This window comes from Ammospiza nelsoni, chromosome 2, assembly GCF_027579445.1.
Source record: "Ammospiza nelsoni isolate bAmmNel1 chromosome 2, bAmmNel1.pri, whole genome shotgun sequence".
Taxonomy (NCBI): Eukaryota; Metazoa; Chordata; class Aves; order Passeriformes; family Passerellidae; genus Ammospiza; species Ammospiza nelsoni.
Window position 1 is genome coordinate 32,266,970 of NC_080634.1, and position 21,586 is coordinate 32,288,555.

A 21,586-nucleotide genomic window follows, 5' to 3' on the forward strand; every position below is an offset into this window, starting at 1 on the left:
AAGAAGAAACAAGCCTCTAACAGAGCAAGGCTGAATGAGCCTGTGACTGCACAACTGCTGATGTGGCCAGGCAGCTGTGCAGGACATATGTGCAACCTCTACACACAGGCACATGACTGTGTATGTCTAACTGACACCTATATAAATGTATGGTAACCACGTCTGGGCATGTGTTGGCTTTCAAATGAATGTAAATGAGTGCACACACTCAGACCAGGTGTAGCATGAACATTTTCAACCTGTTCATATGTGATCAGAGTTGTGGAAGCTGCTGCCATTGCCACTGCCCCACCTGTATGCTCAGGTGCACACGCTCCTTTTATGTGTGTAATCACACCCTGGGTGTGCACTGTGGGAAATGCTTTTCACAGGGTGCTGATTGTGGTGAGACCCTAAAGCAGTCATTTGCCTGTTTCCTTGACTCCAAATCTTTTGCCCATTTGCACAAACCTGGAGATGGAGACTTCACTCTATCAATCACAAACCAGCTCAGAGGTACTTTTCTGAAAATACACAATATCTGCAGTTTATTTTTCAGTTTGGTTTGGGGGGGGGGGGGGGCAGGGGTTGTTCAAGCACAGACTTTTTTCTTAGACATGCATTCCATGGACAACTCAGGGCAGAGAGTCTCTAGTCCTTCACCAGCCGGTAGATGTGATGTTGGGCACCGTGGTCACTAGTTGATACTTCAAAAACATATGCTATGCACAGCAAGGTCTCCTGTGTGTCCCTGTTTGTCACAACCTAGACAGAAAAGGAGAAGAAGCTGAAATGGCAACTGCTATTTCTCTGCTTATGTATTCCAACACATTTAACACAAAGCAGAAAGTCAGTAATGGACAAAGAACAGAGAAGTGCAGGATCGATACACAGCTTGGCCCACAAACCGTAGCACTTTTGCATCCTCAGAACTACAATGCAGTGAAGAGACAGGGTGATGACAAAAAGTTCACTGTGACCAAGCAGTGCTCTACTTGCCACCCCTGATGTTGCAGATTTCAGCAGAGTGAAAGTGTTTCACTCTGGAAAAAAAAGCTCTTCTTGCTCTGTTTGTTGCGTATAGAGGGGCCCCCTCCTCTGGCACACCCACTTCTGTTCACACAAATAGTGATATATCACAACCATAGACAGTTGTTTTCCTTCATCTGCTCCTGCTTGTCAATGGTAGACACAGAACACGAGGATTAAAGAATAGAACTCCTATTACAGGAGACTTACAGATTTGACTCCATTACACCTCCCATTCCATACACTGCACATGTTGAGAGAAGGATGGCTGCTACACTCATGCATTCTTACAGAAGCTCCTTTTTTCCCATTTTTTTCTATGGCCCCTCAGGACCCTTTAGTGTCTCTACAGCGTGACTCTGTCAGCGGCATGGTGAAGGAGTAGTGTTGTCCTAGTTTGTGCAGCATGCACTAGGTGGCAGAGACAAGAGAAATATTGCTCTCACAACTCCTAGCTCAGCTTCCCTCTCTCTGTCACTGCACAGCTTTGCACATTCTTGTCACCTGAGTTTGTGCCATAGCTAAAGTTCTCTCCTGCTGGAGAACACAGATTTTTAGCAGCAGCAGCACAAGCTCAACTGCAGAAGAAAACCATTCCAGCTGGAGGCTTGAACTGTACCAAAGCCCAACTGTTCTTGTGAAAACAGGAGGAAAATAACTGTTTTCAAACTTTCCTATTAATTTTAGCAGTATGATTTTGGTCTGTTTTCTTTTCTTACTTCATGATTGGATTTGCAGTTGAAGTCCTCTCTTCTGCAAGATGTGGTGAGTTATATACATCCAGGTGTGCTAAGGCACCAGGCCCTTTTCTGAAAAACGGGCTCTGAAATCTTGGGGAGTTCTAGATCCAGAGAAAGTGCCAAGCAAGATAAATGATGCTTATGGGATTAGAGGTATTCTAAGCTCATAAAAGGGTTTATAAAAAATATAATTAGACTTGGCTCAAAGGTGGTAGTGGGGACTGAGGTTATGCCTTACATAATGCGTTTTTCATCTCTGCAGTGAGGAGTGGGAAATGCCCATGCTGCTGCTCAGGGAGCAGCACTTTCATCTTGCACAGCACTGCAAGGTAGTGTGTGCCAGCCCCCACTTGGGACATGCCTTCCCATGGGAAGGGAAGATAAGGGAAGGACATGAGATAGGGAAGGACATGAGATTTCTCAAAACAAAACCCCTGAGGAAGTATAACCATGTGACAGGTTTTTCTTAGAATTTATAGGAAATGCTGGCCTAACTGAGGAATGAAACATGCAGAAGGCAGCTACAATGTTCCCCTGTATGGATTACAGCACACAAGTCTTCCATCTCTCTGTCTCTGCCCCTCTCATGCTTTTGCTCATCTTAAAGAGCTCTCAGCATTATTACTCCTCATTTCCTCCAGATGTTTAAGATCTTAATACATGCATGAAAAAATAAACTTAATGCCCTATGACGTATATTAACCTTGAATTTTATAGCTGATGTGTCTGAGCCACAGAACAGTGAAACGAGTTGCCTGCAGTTATCAAAGGTCTTCAGAGAATGGAATGAAAACCACTTTGATTTCCAGTCTTTCATACAGCCACCAGCACCTCTTCTACTTACCCAGCCTCATGTTCTCTGGGCAAAGATCAGTGATGCCTCTTACAGAGGTGAACACAGAATTCGGTCCATAGAAAAATCCACTTTTTAAGCTGTCTGCCCTCTTCCCAAATTTAGGCTGCTGCATCTGAGCCTGGAAAGGTTTCCAGTATAACAAAACACTAATGGAAATCAAATTGCTGTAGCCTTATGATCCTGACCTAGCTAGAGGTTGCAGTGATTCAGAAGGTGTCACAGAGTTTCCCCACAACTCCTTTGCATGTCTCCATATTCTGTACAGGTCCCGGGTGGTCCTGAGGAACCAATTTTCTTTCCCCCCTAATATGGTCAGTGAAGAACTCTTCCCACAGAAAAATTTTATAGCCATTTAATAATGCCCTTATGAGTTTTTTTTTACCTTGCAAAAAGGGCCAGGGCACAGAAAGGACCTCAATCTTTGTGAAAGAGTGGAATGAGCATTTCCTTCGCTGACTTTTCCATTATTCCCCTTCCTTTGTCTCTCTGCCTCATGAGCTCTCCCTTTACTTTTCTTTTTATCTCTCTCTTACCCAGGTCTCTCAAATTCTTTTGCTGCTCCTCTGCATGAGTTACCATCTCTAGAGCTCCATAAATGGTCTTGAAGTGCAATACACATGAAAGAAATTAAGTTCAATTAGATGCTGAGCTATAAAAGGAAATCTGCTTTGACTCTCAACAGTGAACTCCTGCATGGTGCTTACATGTTGCCAAGTTGCTATGAAAACAGCTGAAATCCCTACCTGTAAGATAGTGAAGTTCTCCAGCACACTGTTCATCATGTACTTCTCGGGAAGGTGCTTGAGTTTGTGGATGAAGTTGATCATGTATTCGCAGAGAGGGGAGCGATGGATACGGTAGGAGTAGTGTCCGTTCTCGTAGCGCGCATACTCTGTCTGCAGGGAAAAACAGAGAGGGGCACGTGGGGCTGTGCTGGCACACCGGAGGCACTGTCACAAAAGGCACTCAGAACAGAAAAATTACAGTGGCACTTTTAAATAATTTTATGAACAGTGACCACGGTACTTTGCACCAAGGTCAGTCCCCTTGAATCCTCCAAGTTCTTTAGCTTGATTTCTTGTTTTCTTGAGAATGGTGGGTTCCAGCTTCTGAGCAGCAAACCCTCAAGGCACTGTGAAAGGTAACTAAGAGGAACAGACCAATTGACACCTACACTTCCATCTGCATCTCTACTGGAAAAGTACTAAGTGTGAATAAACTGAAAAAGTTAATAACTACTGCTTTAGCAAGACCAGGAAGTAATGATAGTAATATACTATGCTCAAGATGCTTTATAGTTAAAAAGACTAAAGCCTTCTGGGATCTGTGTGAGAGAACATAGAATTTATGCCCCCCACTTAAAAAAGGGTCTGGCCAATGATACACAGAGGGATTTTTTTGCTCACATTCTCACCTTGGTTCCTGTATATTTTATCTGCCTTTGAAGAGAAACTGAAGCTGTATTCTATGATTCCACAGCAGACCCTTAAATGTCTGTAACCTTCTTTCACCCCAGAGGCTTGGTCTTCTTTCATGTGCACTGTGACACCTTCCTTTAACCCCTCTATCCCTTTGCAAACACTTAACTTTGGGCATGCCTATCATGTGGCTGGAGATGGGTTTTGGGGAAGGATGCACCTTGAACTGACTGCTGACATGAGAACAGCTGGTGTTCTGCATATAGATGCTTCTGCATCCTGAGGTTCCTTGAGAAACAGGGCAGCAGGGGGCATGTCAAAGCAGCTCTCTTAGCAGCTCAATGTGGCATCAAAAAGAATTTCTTCAATGCCAGTTCTATGCATAACCCAGTTATTTGCTGTTGCTCAAGCTGTAAGTGTATAAGCTCTAGATCTAATAAAGCTGTAAGGCTATAGTCTGTAAATTATTGCAGTCAAATTAATAGCTATAGTTTAGAAATGATCTATTTAAAAACACTGGTGAGAGTGAGGTGTTGCTTATATGTTTTCACATTTCTGGACTACAAAACACATCTGTATTCCCTAGCCTTCTTTTGCTTCCCAAAAAGCCCCAGAGCATCGGCAGAGCTAAGAGTCATATGTATTTACATCTCCTCAGAAACTGAGATTTAAGGGGAAAGTAGCGAACACTAGCAGATCTTCAGTGAAATCCTAAGACAAGCATTTTGCAGGCTGAGTGATCTTACATCTATGGCATCCATCTCCCTGACAAGAAGCATGAGATATATTTTGCCTTGAGATACAAAGGCAGGCTGCAAATACTTGAAGTGACAAAATGGCAGCCAGAGGGAACCTTGCACCCAAGTGTCTACTCCTTACCTCTACTTTCTCTACCACCTGCTTTCCAAAGGAACACACTTTGGTGGAACAGGTAATGACCATGTTTTCTGGGCTCTCATACTGGCTGGAAACACCATAGAAAGATCTGGATTCATCTTCAATATTGGTATTCAAATCAGCCTGCCAAAAAGAAGAACAAAAAAAATTCAGATGGTTATCAATAGATGGTTGTGGCATTTTCTCACCATTACCTTACACAGCCAGGATAGTGAAGTATTGGGATTGTCCCCAGCTCCTTAAGCAGACCAATGTGCATTGAGCAAGCAGGAGAAATCTGAAGAGTACTGAACAAAATCCTATTTCCACTTCAAAAAATGGTGTGGATTTGCATACACATTGGGGAAATCTGGTGGAATATCCTCCTAACATGAAAAACATATGACATGGCTTGGAGGTACTCACAAAGCATGTGGAGAGCAGACTGCAGAGTCAGAGCAGTGCAATAGACAGGCTAGACTGGCCTGACTCACCAGAAAGGAAAAAATAGTAAAGCAACAGCAATAAAGTTTTTCCACCCTAAGAACATAGTAAGGGAAAGGAGACAGCAGGGAAAAGGAATGTGTGAGTACACACACACATCAGGCTTAGGTACTACAAATGTAAATAGACAGGATGCAACATAAGGAATGTAGGTTACTGATGGATCTGGCCCAGTTACACCTGAATTCAAACCCATCTCCAGTAGCAGCCACAGTTTTCAAATGTGGGTGCCTAAGGCTGGCCAACTAAAGCCTCTTGTTGGGACAGAACTCCTAAAAATCCTGGCTGTCTGAAGCTTCCACCAGGGGTCATTCCAACCGCAGTTATGAAACAAGTGGCGGATCCCTTAAGCTCTAGAAACACTAGGGGTGTGTGGGAATGCCCAGCTCAGTTCCCTCCCCTTCAAAATTGAAAGAGCAGAGCTCCTCTGTGCTCCACAAGCCCATGTGCTAATTCACATCAGCCTAAAAGCAAGGATCAGTTCCCATAGGCTGCTCCAGAGCATATTATTCTTCCAGCTGAGCTAAGGGAAGAGGAAACTGAGGAAAGTGTGTTCCTGCTACAGTGTGACTAAGACAGCATTAGATACCATTCTAGCAGGGTTGTCTTAACCAATGTCAGTAAAGAGATTTTTATTTGAAATCAAGAGCTGCACTAAGGACAAGCAATGTGGTAGAACTTGACCACCACAATAATGAATGCCCCTCTTTCTTTGCCATGCAAAATACCTGTCTCTTAAGTGCCACGAGATAATAAATACTGTTAGCTTAGTTGTCTTAAGGAGCAACTTCACAAAAGGTTTAGGTCAGTCTAGAAAGTGACAGTCAACTTTTCTCCCCTTCTGTAGACACTGAGCTTGCTGCTGCCTTTGTGGCATCACAAAAGAAAGGGCAAAAAGAATGCCTATTTTCATAGCAACACATACTTGGGTTGGCTTGAGTCTTTTGAGAAACTGCACCTCAGAGTTGTAGTTTGATGCCAGGCTGGTCCTGACCCCAGGAGAGAGCAGTGTCAGTCTTACAGAGCAGTTTGTGCTTCCCCATTCCTGCTGTACTGACACACATCTCTGTAGCTGTACTACAAGGCTCACTGAGGAATTGCTCAGTTAGTTCTCAGTGGGATCAGTTCCCTGGCCTGATTCAGAAACACCTGTGTGTGTTCAAACAAAGAATATGTTGGGAGGATGGGAGGCAACAGGGATAGCAGAAGGCAGGACAGCTTATTCCAGTGAATTGTTATGGCCATGCTGAAGACCTTGGTATTAAATAACTGTAGTTATGCAGCTACTTTCTTTGTACCACAAATGCACCTGTATTAGAGAATAGCAGTATTACTCCATTCTGGTTTAGGTTTTTATTAAGTTACTGCAAGAGAATAAAAGTGAATATGATTCAAAGGAAATTCATCTTCCCAGAACTCCATCAAGCAGGAGAGGTAATCTTCACTTTATGGTCTGAGAATGCATAGAATTTTTTTATACGTAACTGGATGTGACTAGAACCCAGGTGCCTCAACTCCTCTCTGGCAAATGCCCTGGTATGTCCAACAACAAATGAGATGGTCTTAAATAAATTCCTTAGCCCAGCCTAGGCAGCCAAAGGAGACATAGGCAGGATTTAGGAAAGTCTCACTGAAGGGGCTGAGCTGCCTGGCCCCTCCAGGCTCCTACTTGCCACTGCTAGAACAGGGTGGGACTGCGGGGGCAGCAGCAGCAGGATTCAGGCTGTTGGGTGGTGTCCAGCATTCAAACAGCTGTTCTCAGTCTCTTTTACACGCAAAGGTAAAGATCAAATAAATGAGACATATTACAAGCTAAATCTGAGTTAGGAGCCACCAGCTGGACCAAACTACTTTATCTGACAAAGTCAGGGTTCTTGCTTTCTGCCCCAGAAGTTCCAGATGCAAAACCTGAGCAACTCTGACATAGCAAAAATCTGATATGTCTGGGATGTGTTTAACTTGCTTTGTAAGCTCAGCACAGATGACACACTTATCCACAGCTTGCCTGATGACTTCCAAACATGCTGAAACTACAGTCACTGAGATATCTGTGATATAGCATGTCCCAGGTATTCACATACTGCATACAAGAGTGAAATCTGCCTGCTGGGAGGGGTAACATCTGGGATTCCCTCCTTTCCAGAGAAGTAAGCATGTTTAATTACCTACAAGACAGGATTTCTAGAGGGAATAGAAGGGATTTGTTCTGGGAAGAGCATAGTAGCCCTCCACAAGTTAATATGCTCCTTTCTCCCCTCCATCTCTGGAAAAAATTCTTTGAAAATTCCTCAGCAATTTAATCTTTCAATCTGCCTTTTGCTGCTAATAAGCTGTTGAACACTGTGGGGGACAACTTTGGTGAAAGTGCCATTGGCAGAGTCCCCTTACATAAGGGTGGTGGTGATGGCAGGTGAAATTAATGTGTGTAAAAATCATAAAATTCTCTGTTTCTAGCTGCTGTCTTGTTTGCTGCCTGAGGAGCACCAAGAACAGAGTGAAAGTGAAGACCAAATTGCCATTCCTTGCTCTCCAGGCAGTTCCAGGATTGAAAGCATCCAGTGGGCAAGGCAGGGTGCTGAGGGCAGTTTGCACTGCTGCTGTTTTGACTGGATTTGCTTGTGACAGGAGAGAAGCCAGGTGCAAGACAGCAGTTTCCAGCCCACCTCTTCAGCACTTTCCCATAGAAGTATATTCCATTTAGCTGAAAGGAGCACAGATGCTCAGAAGATCACTTGCCTATCAACAAGAAGAAATTACTACATACATTCTTCATACGGAGGACAAAAATTCCCCTGATTCATGTCTCTGCAGATGACTGCTCTGTGCAAAGTACTACCTCTGTCCTGAATTACTGATTTGTCATTTTTCCTTCTGTCTTCCATGCCGAGTCTCACAACTTCTGAAAGCCCCAAGATGCAAGTGCACCATTCTACTAATGTGCAAACCCCTGAGAACGCCTCTTCCCCAAACTATTAATAACGATCCATAGAGGAGGAGTTCACAGGGAGAAGCAAGGAACAGGTGGCAGAGATAATATTAGCCCAGAAAAGAGCAGGGCTGCCACTGTCCATGTGTTGGGAGGCTGATGTCTCACATTCATTGTCGTGTGCTAGAATGCACTTGGAGCACAGAGAAATGTCACACAGATGTCATGCACAACTTGCCAACCCAAGTCCAAAAATCAGTTCATTGTACCAAATTCCCAATGCCAAAATCAAGGAAGAATTGCTAACACTGCAACACTCCTTATGTTTCAAACTCATCAACTTTCAACCTTTAGCTATTGTATAGATAATTTAAAGCACCTTTAAACAAAGGTGAACATCTCTTTCTCAGTCATACTAGATCCTCAGTGCTACAACAGAGGGCAAAAAACCTCAACCCTGGTGTTTAGAATCAGGCCTCTAGTACACAACAGATCATCTGGTATATTAAATGGTTACTGTAGCAATGGTAGGTTCATGCCTTGGGTTCTTCGAACCTAAAACTACAGATATACAACCCCAACTTACTCATTCCTTGATTTGTTTATAGTCTTTGTCACCTGCAACCACAACTTCAACTCAGAACCTCTGAAAAATCAATCATGTCTTCATGTCTCAAAGCATCCTTTCAAGTATTTAATTCTACTCACCATTTTATCCTAAAATGATGCTATAAATTCAACGGTGTAGTAACTGCTTTATCCAATGCAACTTTGAACATCAACAGCATATTTGTATAGTTGTCCAGAGCTATCAGGCAGCAAAATGAAAAAGCACCCGAGCACATACTTGTACAAAAGTATGAAAATGAAGAGGGATATAAAAATTTCTGCTGAAATCTAATTTTCTTCCTTTTTTGTTTTCAATCATATTGTCTTATTTGTGAAAAGTGTGGTTTTTTATTTGTTTCTTAAAAGTCTTAGAAACTTACATTTAACTAATGACTCAACTTGTAAACTTTGCCTATTTCTAAGTGATAAGCTGTAATGGGTGCCACCAATAAAACCTGATGTTAACTCCAGATGGGATTCAACAATTCAACGGTACCAAAAAAAAGTATCAGACAGTCAAAATATTAAACCAAGCCCAGAAATATTTCTGTCCTTTTAAGTATAGAGTTGCAGAGCCCCACAGCCTTGTGCACACATTGGAGTACAGATGTTTCAAATCCTATGTCACATCTCTTTAATCAAGCCAAATTCCAGTGAGCCGATACCCTCTGAACACCTCATGTGGAGCAGAAAAAACCCAGCTTGATGGCATGCCACCATCTAAATCTTTCCAAACCCTGACAGAGGTTGGTCTGACGTGGTGCATAGGGCACATTTATACTTCCAATATTAAAAACCAAGTCATCAATATCCTCAAACTGAATGACAAAAGCAGAAAAGCACACTGTCAATTTTGATAAATAAATCACAGTTGCAGCAGATCACAATTTCATGATTTATCTCTCTTCACGTCAGGGAGTTCAAAGTGTTTAATTCTCTCTGTGTAACATCTCCCTCTAAGCTCTTCCTTTTGGTTTTTGAAACTTCCAAAGCACAAAAGGCAATCAATACCTTTCAAAATACCCTGTCAAAAGATAAGCTTCTCAGCAAGGTGCTGTTTTCTCTCCCAGCCAGAACAGAGCTGATCTTCCACCTTTTGTTTTGAGCACCCCAGGCAGGCTTTGTTGTACTTTGCCAGGAGCTAATCCCACAAAGGGCTCAGCTCAGTAGCAGAGACTGCAAGTAATAAAATTATGTGTCCTCAAAAATCATCAGCAACCAACACTCTAGGCACAGGCACTTGGGAAGAAGAGTCCCAGCCAACATTCTCCAACTCATTTCTGGAAAGGCTAGGCTTGGCACAGCTGGGAAGTTGCATCTCAAGGCACTTAACCCTTCCTTCTGAAAGCACCAGACAGGAGGCTTTCCAGTGCCACTTTGTATGAAGGGAAAGAGATATAAAAGCTCATTTTTCATCATCTCACTCTGACTTCAGGTTGAATGATGTGGTAAACTCAAGGTGAAAGGCTCCAAATCCTATTACACATTCCCTCAGCCATCTACTGTACAACTGCCCTGAGCTACTATTATTTTTAATTTCATAATTCCTATGATAATATCAATCACCAAAGCTATTCTGTTTGTACCTTGAAGCACAATGGCACAGTTTTTGCAAATTTCAGTTAAATCACAAAAATCCAAATTGAGTGAGTAAGCTTTTGCCAGGCTGATTTCTACCAATTTACCAGAAGTCATTTCAGTAATATATTATCAGCATAATCCAATTTCATTATATTTTTCTCTTATCTCTTGCTCTTCCAGCAGTAAGTATGCATCTGTAAATTATTAGTATTGAATAACACAAAATGCAGCTACAGAGACAGGAGAAGAGATGGAAAAGTATTGCTTCAGGCTGAGGAGTTACACAACACTGAGAGAAGTGAAGGCCTAAAAGTATGCAGAGAATAATTTCCTCTGAATTCTTTACTTATACATGAATAAAAATTCTAGAGGGTCCAAGTCACCATTAGCAAATCTGCAGACAGTAGTCAAGAACAACTCTACAGATGGACAAGGTGAAAGATACATCTGCTGCAGACCAGAAAGTGTGCCTTGTGGGGTCAAGGAAAGATCTTGTGGGGTCAAAAAAAGTGACAGTGACAGAAATGTGGCTGTTTTATTTAAGTTGCCTACATGGGGAAAAATTTGTTGGGAGGCAGCAATTTTCTAACAGCCAGGGAGGTCACAGCTTTAAAAGTGACAAGGTTCACAGCAAATGGGTACCCTACAGAGGGCCCTTCTCTTACCCAGAATTTGACAAGGAAGAAGGCATTGGCTGGCCCCCTTTCAAAGAGCTCCTTCAGGCCCCCTTTCTTCTCAGGGAACTTGTCATAGATCTGCCGGATATCCACTGCCTCGAGGTAGGGGTCATTGTAGCTGGGGCTCGACTGCCCAATGTGCACAAACAGGTGCTTGTTATACTGAAAAAAGAGGAAAAACATGGAATTAGAAAATGGCTCAGTACCATTCAGTACCTACTGAACATCCACTGTCCTTCACAGAAGACTGCTGGAAGTCAATGAAGATTTGATCGTTTTCTAAAAGAGCAGAAGAAATCAATAGAAATATCTCTGCTAATACCAGCTCATGCTGTTCTTTCCTTCCTATCAATACATTCACACCTTTTCCTTCTCTGAAACACCATTGTTCCTATTTTCACTCCTAAATCATTGCCTTGTGCTGCTGCCATATAGTCTGCAAAAACCTGAGACACAGAATGTTACCTGTGACAGGTCACTCAGTCAAACATCGATGCTTCTGTCCTATGAAAAGCCTGAAATCCTGGAGCAGATAAACCCCAGGCAAATAAAACTATGTTTTCTGAACTCTCCTATCTCGGCCCATCACCAGAGCACATCTCAAGATGCAGAATCAAAAAGTTTAGCGAGAGAGGCAAATCTTACTACTTCCATTTCACTGTGGAAACACATTGACGCAAATTCATCACAGTTCCACCAATTTTAAGTTCTTAGCACACCAGAGAAAAACATGGCTTTATGTGATCCTAGTAACTTCTGATTTTGGGTTCCATATTGGAGTCTATCTTACAAGGCTGGACAGGACAGCCAGAATAGCCTGGCAGGGGTTTATGACCTCAGTGCCTGGGGCTCTGGTGTATGAATATCCATGACCCTGGACAGGGAAGCCGGAAGCACAGTGCACAGACCTGGTTCTATCACTACTTATCCTCTAAGAGGAGGATACCTGGTGTTTCCCAAAGATGCCTTTCTATTCTCCAAAGAGAAACGAAGCAAGTATTTCCATACGCATAGAGTAGTATAACACATCCGTGATGAACAAGAACTGTCCAAAGATGCAAAATTAATGAGAGGTGGAAGCAAGGTGTGTTTCTTACTGTGTCTTGGTCTTGTTGTTGTTCCAAGAATGCAGAGAACTCTAACATCCAAAGTTTGGAGCTAGCAACCCTTCGTCCTTGCCATGCTGGTGCTGACGGGGAAGGTGAGAGGCCAGCAGGAGATTCAAACCCTAAGCACACAGGATTTATATAACAATAATTTAGAAAAAAATGGCAATGGCTTTCCAGTAGAACACCTACTGTCAAAGCTGACTCATAGTTTCCTTATGGCTTCATTCAACATGCAAAAATATCATCCACAAGGCCCTCAGTCTACCTGTGCTCTAAATGGCTTGCCAGTCACCCTCTGCTAAGACAGCACTGCCAGGGGTCATGATGTAAAGGACAAACCACCCAGGTTGGACACCAGAGAAAACGTGTTCAGCAACTTTAGGAGGATTTAGACAGAGCCCTAAAGGAGCAGTGAAATAAACTGTTTAGTATTAGAATGAGGTGTCACCACTGATCTCTCAAAATGGGGAAGCTGAGAAGGAAAACACATTTGTTATTCTACTTAACGAGAAATTAGGAACACAATCATGTTATGACAAAGAACAGCGTTCTAGAGCATGAAACATGGTGGAAGACCAGTAGAGATATGTAAACTTTTATTCTCTGCGGAGCCAAGAAGAAAAAAAACCCAACACAACCAATATAAAACAAGAAGAAAACAAAATTTACAAGCTTCAGCTCTCTCAGTAAAAGGATCAGAACAGGTAATAAGAGGAAATCATATAAAAATTGGTTTTGGCTCTTTGAAATGTTTCAATAGGTTTTGTTTTTTTTAAATTAACTTTCAAGATTTTTAGAGTGCTGGCTGTTTTTGAAGTTGGAATACAATTTCAAAGGAAGGAAGTACATTTCCTTACCTACCTGGTATTGGAAGCGGAGGCTGTACAGCATAAGGTTGTTGAGAAAAAGGTTTCACACTAGAGAAGAACACAAAGAGAGGTGGTTAATAAAAACACAACCAAACCAAAAAATATTCTTTACTGACTGTTTGGACAGATTAGATAAATTATTTCTCCTCAGGGAGAAAGTAGCCTAAGTGTCTTTCGGAAATTATCTTTCTATGTGGGCAAGAGAAGGGTCATGGGCAAACACTCAGAAAGCAGTAAGAGGCCAGGACTGGACAGATAAAAATTTCCCTGCAGGTGTTCAGCAGGCCCCCCCTCCAGATTTGTTTTTCTGAGATCCCTATCAGCCTCTTAATACACTGGTGCCCATCTATTTAACCTTTCCTTTCAACTACGAGTAGTTTTATATCTTTGCAAGTGGATATAGGTCTGGATGTCTCTCAGACTTTCAGGCCAAATTCAGAGACATTCAACACCCACAGGTAAACACAGTTTTCAGGAGAGCTCAGCTCCATTTTAACACTACTGTAAGAAAAATGAAGGCCTTAGCATTTCACAGATCTTGTAATAGCTAATTGTGTTCCTCAGGCAGCAGAGAAAGCAGCAGAAGCACCTGCTTTGGATGCTCCATGAAGGAATACTTACTCCTGGGAAGATCCTGCTTGGCCTGGCAATGGTCCTTGCCAAAACTGCAAGAGAACAACACATAGGCAGGAGTCACCACTCTTAGGACAGAGATGAAAAGGAGGGCTTGCTCTTTTCTGAGGAAACAAACTGCAAGCTCACAGACCTTTAAAGATGTGAATGAGTTCTCTCTTCTTTTTACATTCCTGGATTCATTCTTGTGGAGATGCTGACTGCTCTTTTTTTTTCATTCTACACACTACTACTCATGATATGCAAAAGACTGACTCAAAAGTGATCTTTAATGTTAAATATTATGCATGCAACTTGTGCCTCTGTCTCCAAAGCTTTTATGATGCTCACTCTCTTGGAAGGACCATTTTCCCCAGGAAAGTTCCATGGGAGTTATTTTGGCAGAAATCAATGCTCAGCAAATGCTCACTAGGCCCAGCTCATAGGTACAGAGACGCTGACAAACCTTTCTCTATTATGGATTTTGTGTAAGGGCCATCTGATCAAAGTGCTGAGAAAAAGATTGGGAAATATAAACTTGAGAAAGGGTCAGGATGGCCCAAACAGATTTATTCCAAAAAGATGCTGGACTAAGAAAGTGATATGAAAATCCAGAGGAACTGATTGTTCTCTCCCTTGTATCATTAAAAAAATATACACAGTGAAACTCTATTGTTTTACATCAGTGTGAGCAAAGAATTGGACAAAACTGTTGAAGCCACATGACAGATTTATTCTACAGAGACAATGCCTTTTGGCCCATTCTGTCTCAGTTCTCAGGATTTTCCTGAGCAAGTCCTAACATCCTTTCAAACAGTCAGTGTCTTCTCAAAACTCCACCAAGTCACTGATCCACTCACCCCAGAAACAGCAGGGTAGGCTGGTCGTGGGAGACCAGGCAAGCCCATTTTACTATGGAAGGAAGTTGCAGAGATAATCTGGGCAGATGACATTGTAGCCATACTCTGCATGGCTTTATCTTTAGCTGCTTGATCCTGTGAGCAAGAACAGAAAGAGAAAAAACAGGATTATTATAATGATTAACTAGTTGCCAGCTCTGATGGTCTATAAACAGAATTCTCATCAGCTTCTCTGTCAGGAACAGGCATCTCTGAAATTCTGGGCAGTAAACTCACCAGTAACTGTCCAAAGAACTCTTTAAAGCTGTAAGGCTGTGACTCATTACTATAGCTTCAGATGTGAATAATCAGGCTTTCTGAAATGCTGGTTTAAAGACTGAGAAGCATTTATCCTTTCTGTCTGAGGGTTTTCAACCATACAGCTGAAAAGTTTTGTTGTGGAAAGTACATCCGTAGCTGACTCTTGTATTTTAATAATTGGTAACAATATTCAATGAGAAAGATTCTTGATTACAAAAAAAAAAAAAAAAACCTGTGAGGCAAAGGTCACAAAAAGAGATCATCATCATCACTGCAGAAAGGACTACCTCAATTTGGGACTGCATTAGTCTCAGATAGAGTTTATAATTTTATCCCTCTTTCAAGTTCCAATGAAACTTGAAACCTTCATAATCTCCAGGGCAAATATGCAGGGATATTCTTTTTTGTATTTTAACAGGACTGTAGATTTACACACATTCTTACAGGCAATGACAGTGCCACAATTAGTGGGTCTGAGTTATGTATAAAACAAACAGCATTCTTAATTTCTTCTTTTTTCAAGGTATAAATAGGCAAACAGAAGCACTTATATTCTGCCTTCCCTCCTACATCCCCTACAATTAATCTTCATCCTTTAAACATTCCACATTTATCTGTGGTATTATAATTACCACAGAAAACTCACAGATTAATTCATAGCTTGAAGAAACTGCTGAAAGAGGTACAACAGCCCTTGCTGTCTTCTTCAGGAATTCTCACTTCCCACATGCATTCACTGAACTGCATTAAGTTCTCACCCTTGGGCCTCCATTCTTTCTAACCCCTCCAACCTATCTAAGGTTCTCTAAAGTTCAAAGCACAAATATCCTAATGTGTGTAACAAAAAAAAAAAAAAAAAAAAAACAAAAAAAAAAAAAACTAGTGGAGAAGCCACCCTAAAAAATCTCAATAATAAATGTTAATGTTCAAGCGGAATGATCACTAGAAATGGGCAAAACTTAACCTCTTCTTTTTTAGAGCATTTGTGACTTCAGTTAGTACCATTCAAGTGAATGGAAGGGAAACATTTTAAATGCTGAGAAAGTTCCTAATATTCTCCAAAGCTATGGAAAACGTTTTCAGAATTTGTCTTAATGATGCCTTAGGGAATAATTGAAGGATTATCTATATTTTTTACGGAAAATTATTATTTTCTGGTTTTTTCTTAATATATATAAGGACTATTTCCCATGTGCCGTTGCAGAGAAGGATTTATTTCCTTCCCTTATTTTCTCATTGGAAAAATTGTATTTGTCTACCTCAGTTTATGGGGAAGATGCATTTACTTGTGGAGGTATTAAAAGTTAAAAGAAAATGTAAAATAATTAGGGAAGGAGAGTATTTTACCTATTAACCTTTGCTGTGTTTTTGTTTTGTTTAAATGCTTGACAGACTGCTGGAAGGAGCATGTTTTTAGAAAAGACACCTTTCTGTTTAGTTCTATACTAATTTCAAGTGTTTTCCAATATAAAAAGAAAAAAAAAAGAAAAAAGGTAAAAAACTTTGATAAACATGATAAAAACAATAAAAACTTTGACCAAACATTTGCAATGTTTGTATTTTCTTTTATTATTCTTAAAACACATAATAATGATGATGGTGATTATGATGATGATGATGATAGTACCATCACATCACCATGATTTCCCAATTTTTTCCTTAGTGCAGATGATATCTATTAGCCACCCAGGGCATGGAAAAACTACTGACTTTTGGGAACAGAGTTTTCTTCAAGTTTTACCCTATTTCCCAACTGTATTGTTTACAGACACAGTGGACATTTAAAAAACACTCCAGTTTGTGTGGAGGTGGAATTATTGCAGTCACTACTCTGAAAAATCATCTTGTAGCTGCTCTGATCACTAGGATATAAACACAAAATCATGCACTTGCTATGGAAAATGAGCAGTGACAGGAGAGCACACAGCTGTCAGCAGGACCTGGGAGGAAGGGCAGCAGTATCTGTGATTTCATTTCCCTGCTCTATGGAAATGGCCAGAGAAATCAAAGAAGTAAATGAGTTGAATCAGTGCTCCCGACCTGCCACTGCAGGCGGAAAGCAACAGCCTGGTCCTGGGGAAGGGTTCTCTGCAGGCAGCTGGGCAGAGCTCACAGCATGGCCTGGGTGTGTGAAGGGACAGCAGCCAATGGCTCTGTGGAGCTCCCCGAGACACCTTCGCTCCCTGAGAACAAAACCGGCCAGCGCCTGTGAGCTAAGTGGGAACAGGCTCGGCTGGCTGGCTTTCCAATCATGCCCAGCCCCAGAGCTGTGTCACACAAGGAACAGAATCAAGGTTACAGATGTAAGCAGCAGTGAGGCTTTTAACACCCTGGGCAGTTGTTGTTTCCTGCTCGCTCCGACTTGCCTCTCCAGCAGGCCTCCACCTGAACTCACCACTTAACAGCACCACAGGTTTCAAGCTGAGACAGCCCTACCTGGGTGCACTGAATTAGATAGTTGTAATTTGTGCCTCCTTCTCTTTATCAGAGCAGCTGGTAACACAACAGGCTAATAAAAGACACAGCACAGCTTTCTAAAATGGGGCTGGGATGTGGGGGGATGCTGTCATGGCTTAGAGACAATCACTGATTGCAACAGAGCTGCTTGCATGTCAGTCCTGGGCAGCTGAGTGCCAGCAGCTCACACACAGGACACTCCATTTGCCCTGGTGCCCAGTGAGGAGATGCCCAGGCAGCCAAGAGGAAGCACATGCTAACATCCATCCCTCAGCAGTCAGGGCTGGGCTGTCACGGATATTGTCACCTGAAGCATGGAAAACCAGGAAAGCAAACTCTCTTCCTTCCACATTACTTAGGGCCATACCAAACAGAAAGGTCAGCATTCACCTTCCTTCTCTAGCTGTCTCAGTGAAACATAACAAGGCTCAGACCTCACATCCTGCTCAGCAAGCCCTTTCTGGATAGCTCACATTTTAACAGGGGACAGACACCCTCTTCTGCAATTGTCACATACAAACTTGACCTTCTCAACATTTCTGGCAATTCAGTCTGAGCACATAAACCATTTCCCCACATCAAATCTGAGTGGAAATAAATGTCAAGAGGTTCATTAGGGTGATCTTGGAGCTTTTCCTATGGAAAGGAAAACACAGCTTTTCTCAAACAAGTATTCAACCATTTTCTCTTTCTCGTTAGCACCGGCCTCTTCACATCAGGTCTGAATTAATCAAGGAGCAAAGTCTATTCAGCTGGCACCATTTTACCTGAGAAGATGCCAGCTGGCTTTATTGCTTCCTCTCAGTGGACAACTCCACATCACCACCTCTAGTAGAAGTGCAGCTGGTGCTCTGATAACTCTAAGGCCACCACAACACCAGCAACTGCTTACTGGTCAACATTTGTAACCATAAACATTTCCTGCTCAGGTAAACACTCTCTGCACACTCCTAAGGCTAAGGGTCTTTCAGATTTGAATGACAACAGCATGAACTGGAGGTAGAAATAAGACACATGAAATTTAAAAAGTTATTGTTTCTTTATTCTTTAAATAGAATTGCTCCAGACGTCACAGAGCTTCAACAATAATGAATGTTTGTACAACATTTCCTGGGAAGAACCTTTTCCTCTCCAGCCTACTACAGGTCAGTGATTAATCTCTCAGGCTTTTTTAAGGCTATTCAAAGAGGGAGTAGCTGCCTTGGGGGAGTTTGTGTGATATGCTAAAGGATATCCATCATACCTTGAGCTTGGCTTGGATCTCTCTAGCTTTCCGCCTTGCCAGCACCTGGATGTGACTAGATACCTGCATTGAAAGACAAAATTCCATGTTAATTCCAGAGGAATACTTGGCAGCCTCTTGTAGAATTAGGCAGTTATTTAGGGTTGGGGGTAGGAGGAATTTGGGGTAACAAGGAGCTGCTTTTCTGAACATAACTCCAGTGCCATGAAATGGGGTGGAGGGCCTGCAAAGATGGGCAATATCTAAGGCAGGTCCAGGCTGCTCAGTGCTTTGTCCAGCATAGCCTGGATATTCATGCCCAAATTACAAAGATTCCTTTTCCATCTCATGTGCCAGGTATTTTCAAAATCATCATTTTGAATGATTGGTCTGCTTGGGCTAAACAAGAAATCTTCATGCAGAGAACAACTGGTGCTCCCTGAAACACTCATTAGTAGGACAAGCAAATAAAATCATGCCATTTAACAGCAGAAAAATTTGTGGGTCACAGTATGATTGGCAGACATGAGCATTACAAACTTCCTGTAAAATGCCTGAGCTCTCTCTTCCTGCCATTCTTATTAACCAGCTCAGAACAACAACCTCCTTCCAGCAAAGTCGGAAACTACCAACAAGCAAACAGCAAGAAATTTGTTCTCATTAGCCCTCATAATCTCTAAATATCCAAAGAAGCTAATCCTTCCAGAGAAAAAGGGAAAACTGTACCTTACCTGTTTCCTTGTGCGTGTTTTCCCTGTTCTCAGCTTAATATAGCGGGCAATCAACTCATTTCGGCCTGGAACACAGAAATAGTGCAAATCCAAGTTTAGAAAGCAGTGACCCCAGCAAAAAAGATAGATAATTCTATTGTGTATCAACAGAGATCAGGAGCAGGATGACTCTGTCACACTCTTTTCTTTCTTAGAAAGGAACTTCTCAGTGCACAAGGTAGAAGTCTGAGTTTTAGGAGCAGTCTCCTATAACATCCCCATAGACAAACTGACAAAGTTTGGGCTAGATAGCTGGACAAGGTGGCTGAAAAACTGGCTGAACAAGTGGATGGGGTCCCAGCTGACAATGAGCTGACAGTGAGGCTGCAATGCACCGTTTATGGCAAATCCCAGTTGCCAACAGGTAAAGCGAAGTGATCCTTCAGCTCCACTCGGCACAGCTGAGGCAACATGTGGAGTACTGAGTCCAGATCAAGTCTCCTCAGCATGAGAAAGGTGTAAACACACAGGAGCAAGTCCAGCAAGAAGTCAGCAAAAATTATGAAGAGACTGGAGCATCTGTCCTATGAAAAGAGAACTGGGTCTGTTCAGCCTGGAGAGGACCTAGGGGCAGTTTTTCAATAATAATAATAATAATAATAATAATAATAATAATAATAACCTGATGGGAGGCAAAAAAGGGGAAAAGGGAGCCACCCTCCTCTCAATAGTGCCGATAGAACAAGAAACAACTGATACAAATTAACACATGAAATTCTGTCTAAAAACAATTAAAAAAAAAAAAAAAAAAGAAAAACTTTTTACTCTGAAGGTGGTTAAACATTGGCACAGGCTGCCCAGAGAGGCTGTAGTCTCCATACCTGGAGGACAGTAACAACCTACTGGACACTGCTTGAGAAGCAGGGCCAGACTAGGCAGTCTGAAGATCCCTTCCAACCAAAAGGAGCCTGTCATTCTGTGTAACCAAGTCCAAGAAAATAAACAACAAAGGGGAAGAACATGGAAACAGCTACACAGAATTTATCAGTGTGATATGATACACTGAATTACAAGGGCTTTCAGGCTCCTGCAGGCAGACTATCCAGCTTTATTACTCTGGCTCCCATTGTATCACATCTAAGCAGTCACACAGATTTTATTGTCTTTCTGGAGATGGAGGAATTAAGAGCAGAAACAGAAAGGCAGAAGTTACACATCTGAACTCAAGGCTGGTTCAAAGCAGAAAACACGACAGTGAAAGAGCAGGCTCTGCAAAATAAAACATTTGTGGTGACCACAGTAGTATCAAGATAGTACTGCAATAAAAAGTTGGGAGTAGGAGCTGCAAGGCTGTGAGACATCTTGATATGGCTGCAAGTGTTTGCAGAATGAAACAGGAATGAACCAGGAAACAAAGCCACAGCTCTTGTGAAGTTTTTTTATAACAAAATTATAAAACCCTAGTATTATCTGGGAAAGTTTGTGGGCAAAGAACTTGTATATTAGGACATCACAGACATGAAAAAGTAAGCAGTGAAATCAGTACTACATTATCAGTATTAACTATTCCAGTAGTTAAATATTCCATGAAAAAACAGTAACTTGTTTGTATTTTTAACTCTTATTTCTCTCAACCCTGAAATAAAGTGTGTGCAAGGAAAGACTGCTGAAATTGACCACTCAAGCCTTTAGGGAAGAACTGGCAAAGCCCTTAATTCCATCTGTTTCTGAAACAGAACAATGCAAATGTCCATGACTGCAGTTAGGCCAGGTTCATGAAACACAACCAATGCACACATAGGAATGGGAAAGCATTTTACATACACAGATCCTAATCTTTCCCTAATAGTGTCATTGTAGCAGCTCCCCTATTCCCCTGGGAGAAGGAGCAGGTCTGTAGCTGAGAAATCCACTCCAGCTCCTGTAAACACAAATTAGGAACTGTGTCTGTGCCAGAAACACAATGCCCTGCCATGCAAGCACTGACCTCTCCAGTTCCCACAGTTTCTGCCTGAGCACAGTGACATGCCCAGGAGAGTTTGGTGGGAGCAGATGCTGCTCTGCCACCTCTTCCAACCCACATAAACCATTTTCACAAAGCTGAGACCAATTATAGCAACACACATCCACACCACCTTCCTTCTGTGCCAACAATAACATTTATGGCTTCTCAAAGCTTCCATCTATTTAGACATGGATCCAAGCTGAAAGGTAAGAAACAACTGAAGTGATTCTTCTCAGACAGACGCCGT

The 21,586-nt window shown here is 42.0% G+C and overlaps 1 protein-coding gene across 3 annotated transcripts in view; it reads right to left on the bottom strand.

Moving 5' to 3' along the window:
• Nucleotides 1-547: 547 nt before the first annotated feature.
• The window catches only part of TEAD4 (TEA domain transcription factor 4), a 49,859-nt gene continuing 28,820 nt past the window's right edge, over nt 548-21,586 (bottom strand). For 2 of the 3 annotated variants that reach the window (XM_059493762.1, XM_059493763.1), the window contains 11 exons: nt 19,356-19,420; nt 18,646-18,708; nt 14,646-14,780; nt 13,795-13,838; nt 13,166-13,221; nt 12,293-12,423; nt 11,184-11,357; nt 4,902-5,042; nt 3,348-3,500; nt 2,593-2,722; nt 548-744 (listed from right to left, as the gene is read on the bottom strand). In XM_059493762.1, the coding sequence (XP_059349745.1) occupies nt 689-744; nt 2,593-2,722; nt 3,348-3,500; nt 4,902-5,042; nt 11,184-11,357; nt 12,293-12,423; nt 13,166-13,221; nt 13,795-13,838; nt 14,646-14,780; nt 18,646-18,708; nt 19,356-19,420 (1,148 nt within the window). In that variant the 3' untranslated portion in view covers nt 548-688. The remainder of the gene's footprint in view (nt 745-2,592; nt 2,723-3,347; nt 3,501-4,901; nt 5,043-11,183; nt 11,358-12,292; nt 12,424-13,165; nt 13,222-13,794; nt 13,839-14,645; nt 14,781-18,645; nt 18,709-19,355; nt 19,421-21,586) is intronic. The other variant, XM_059493764.1, reaches the window with a different exon arrangement.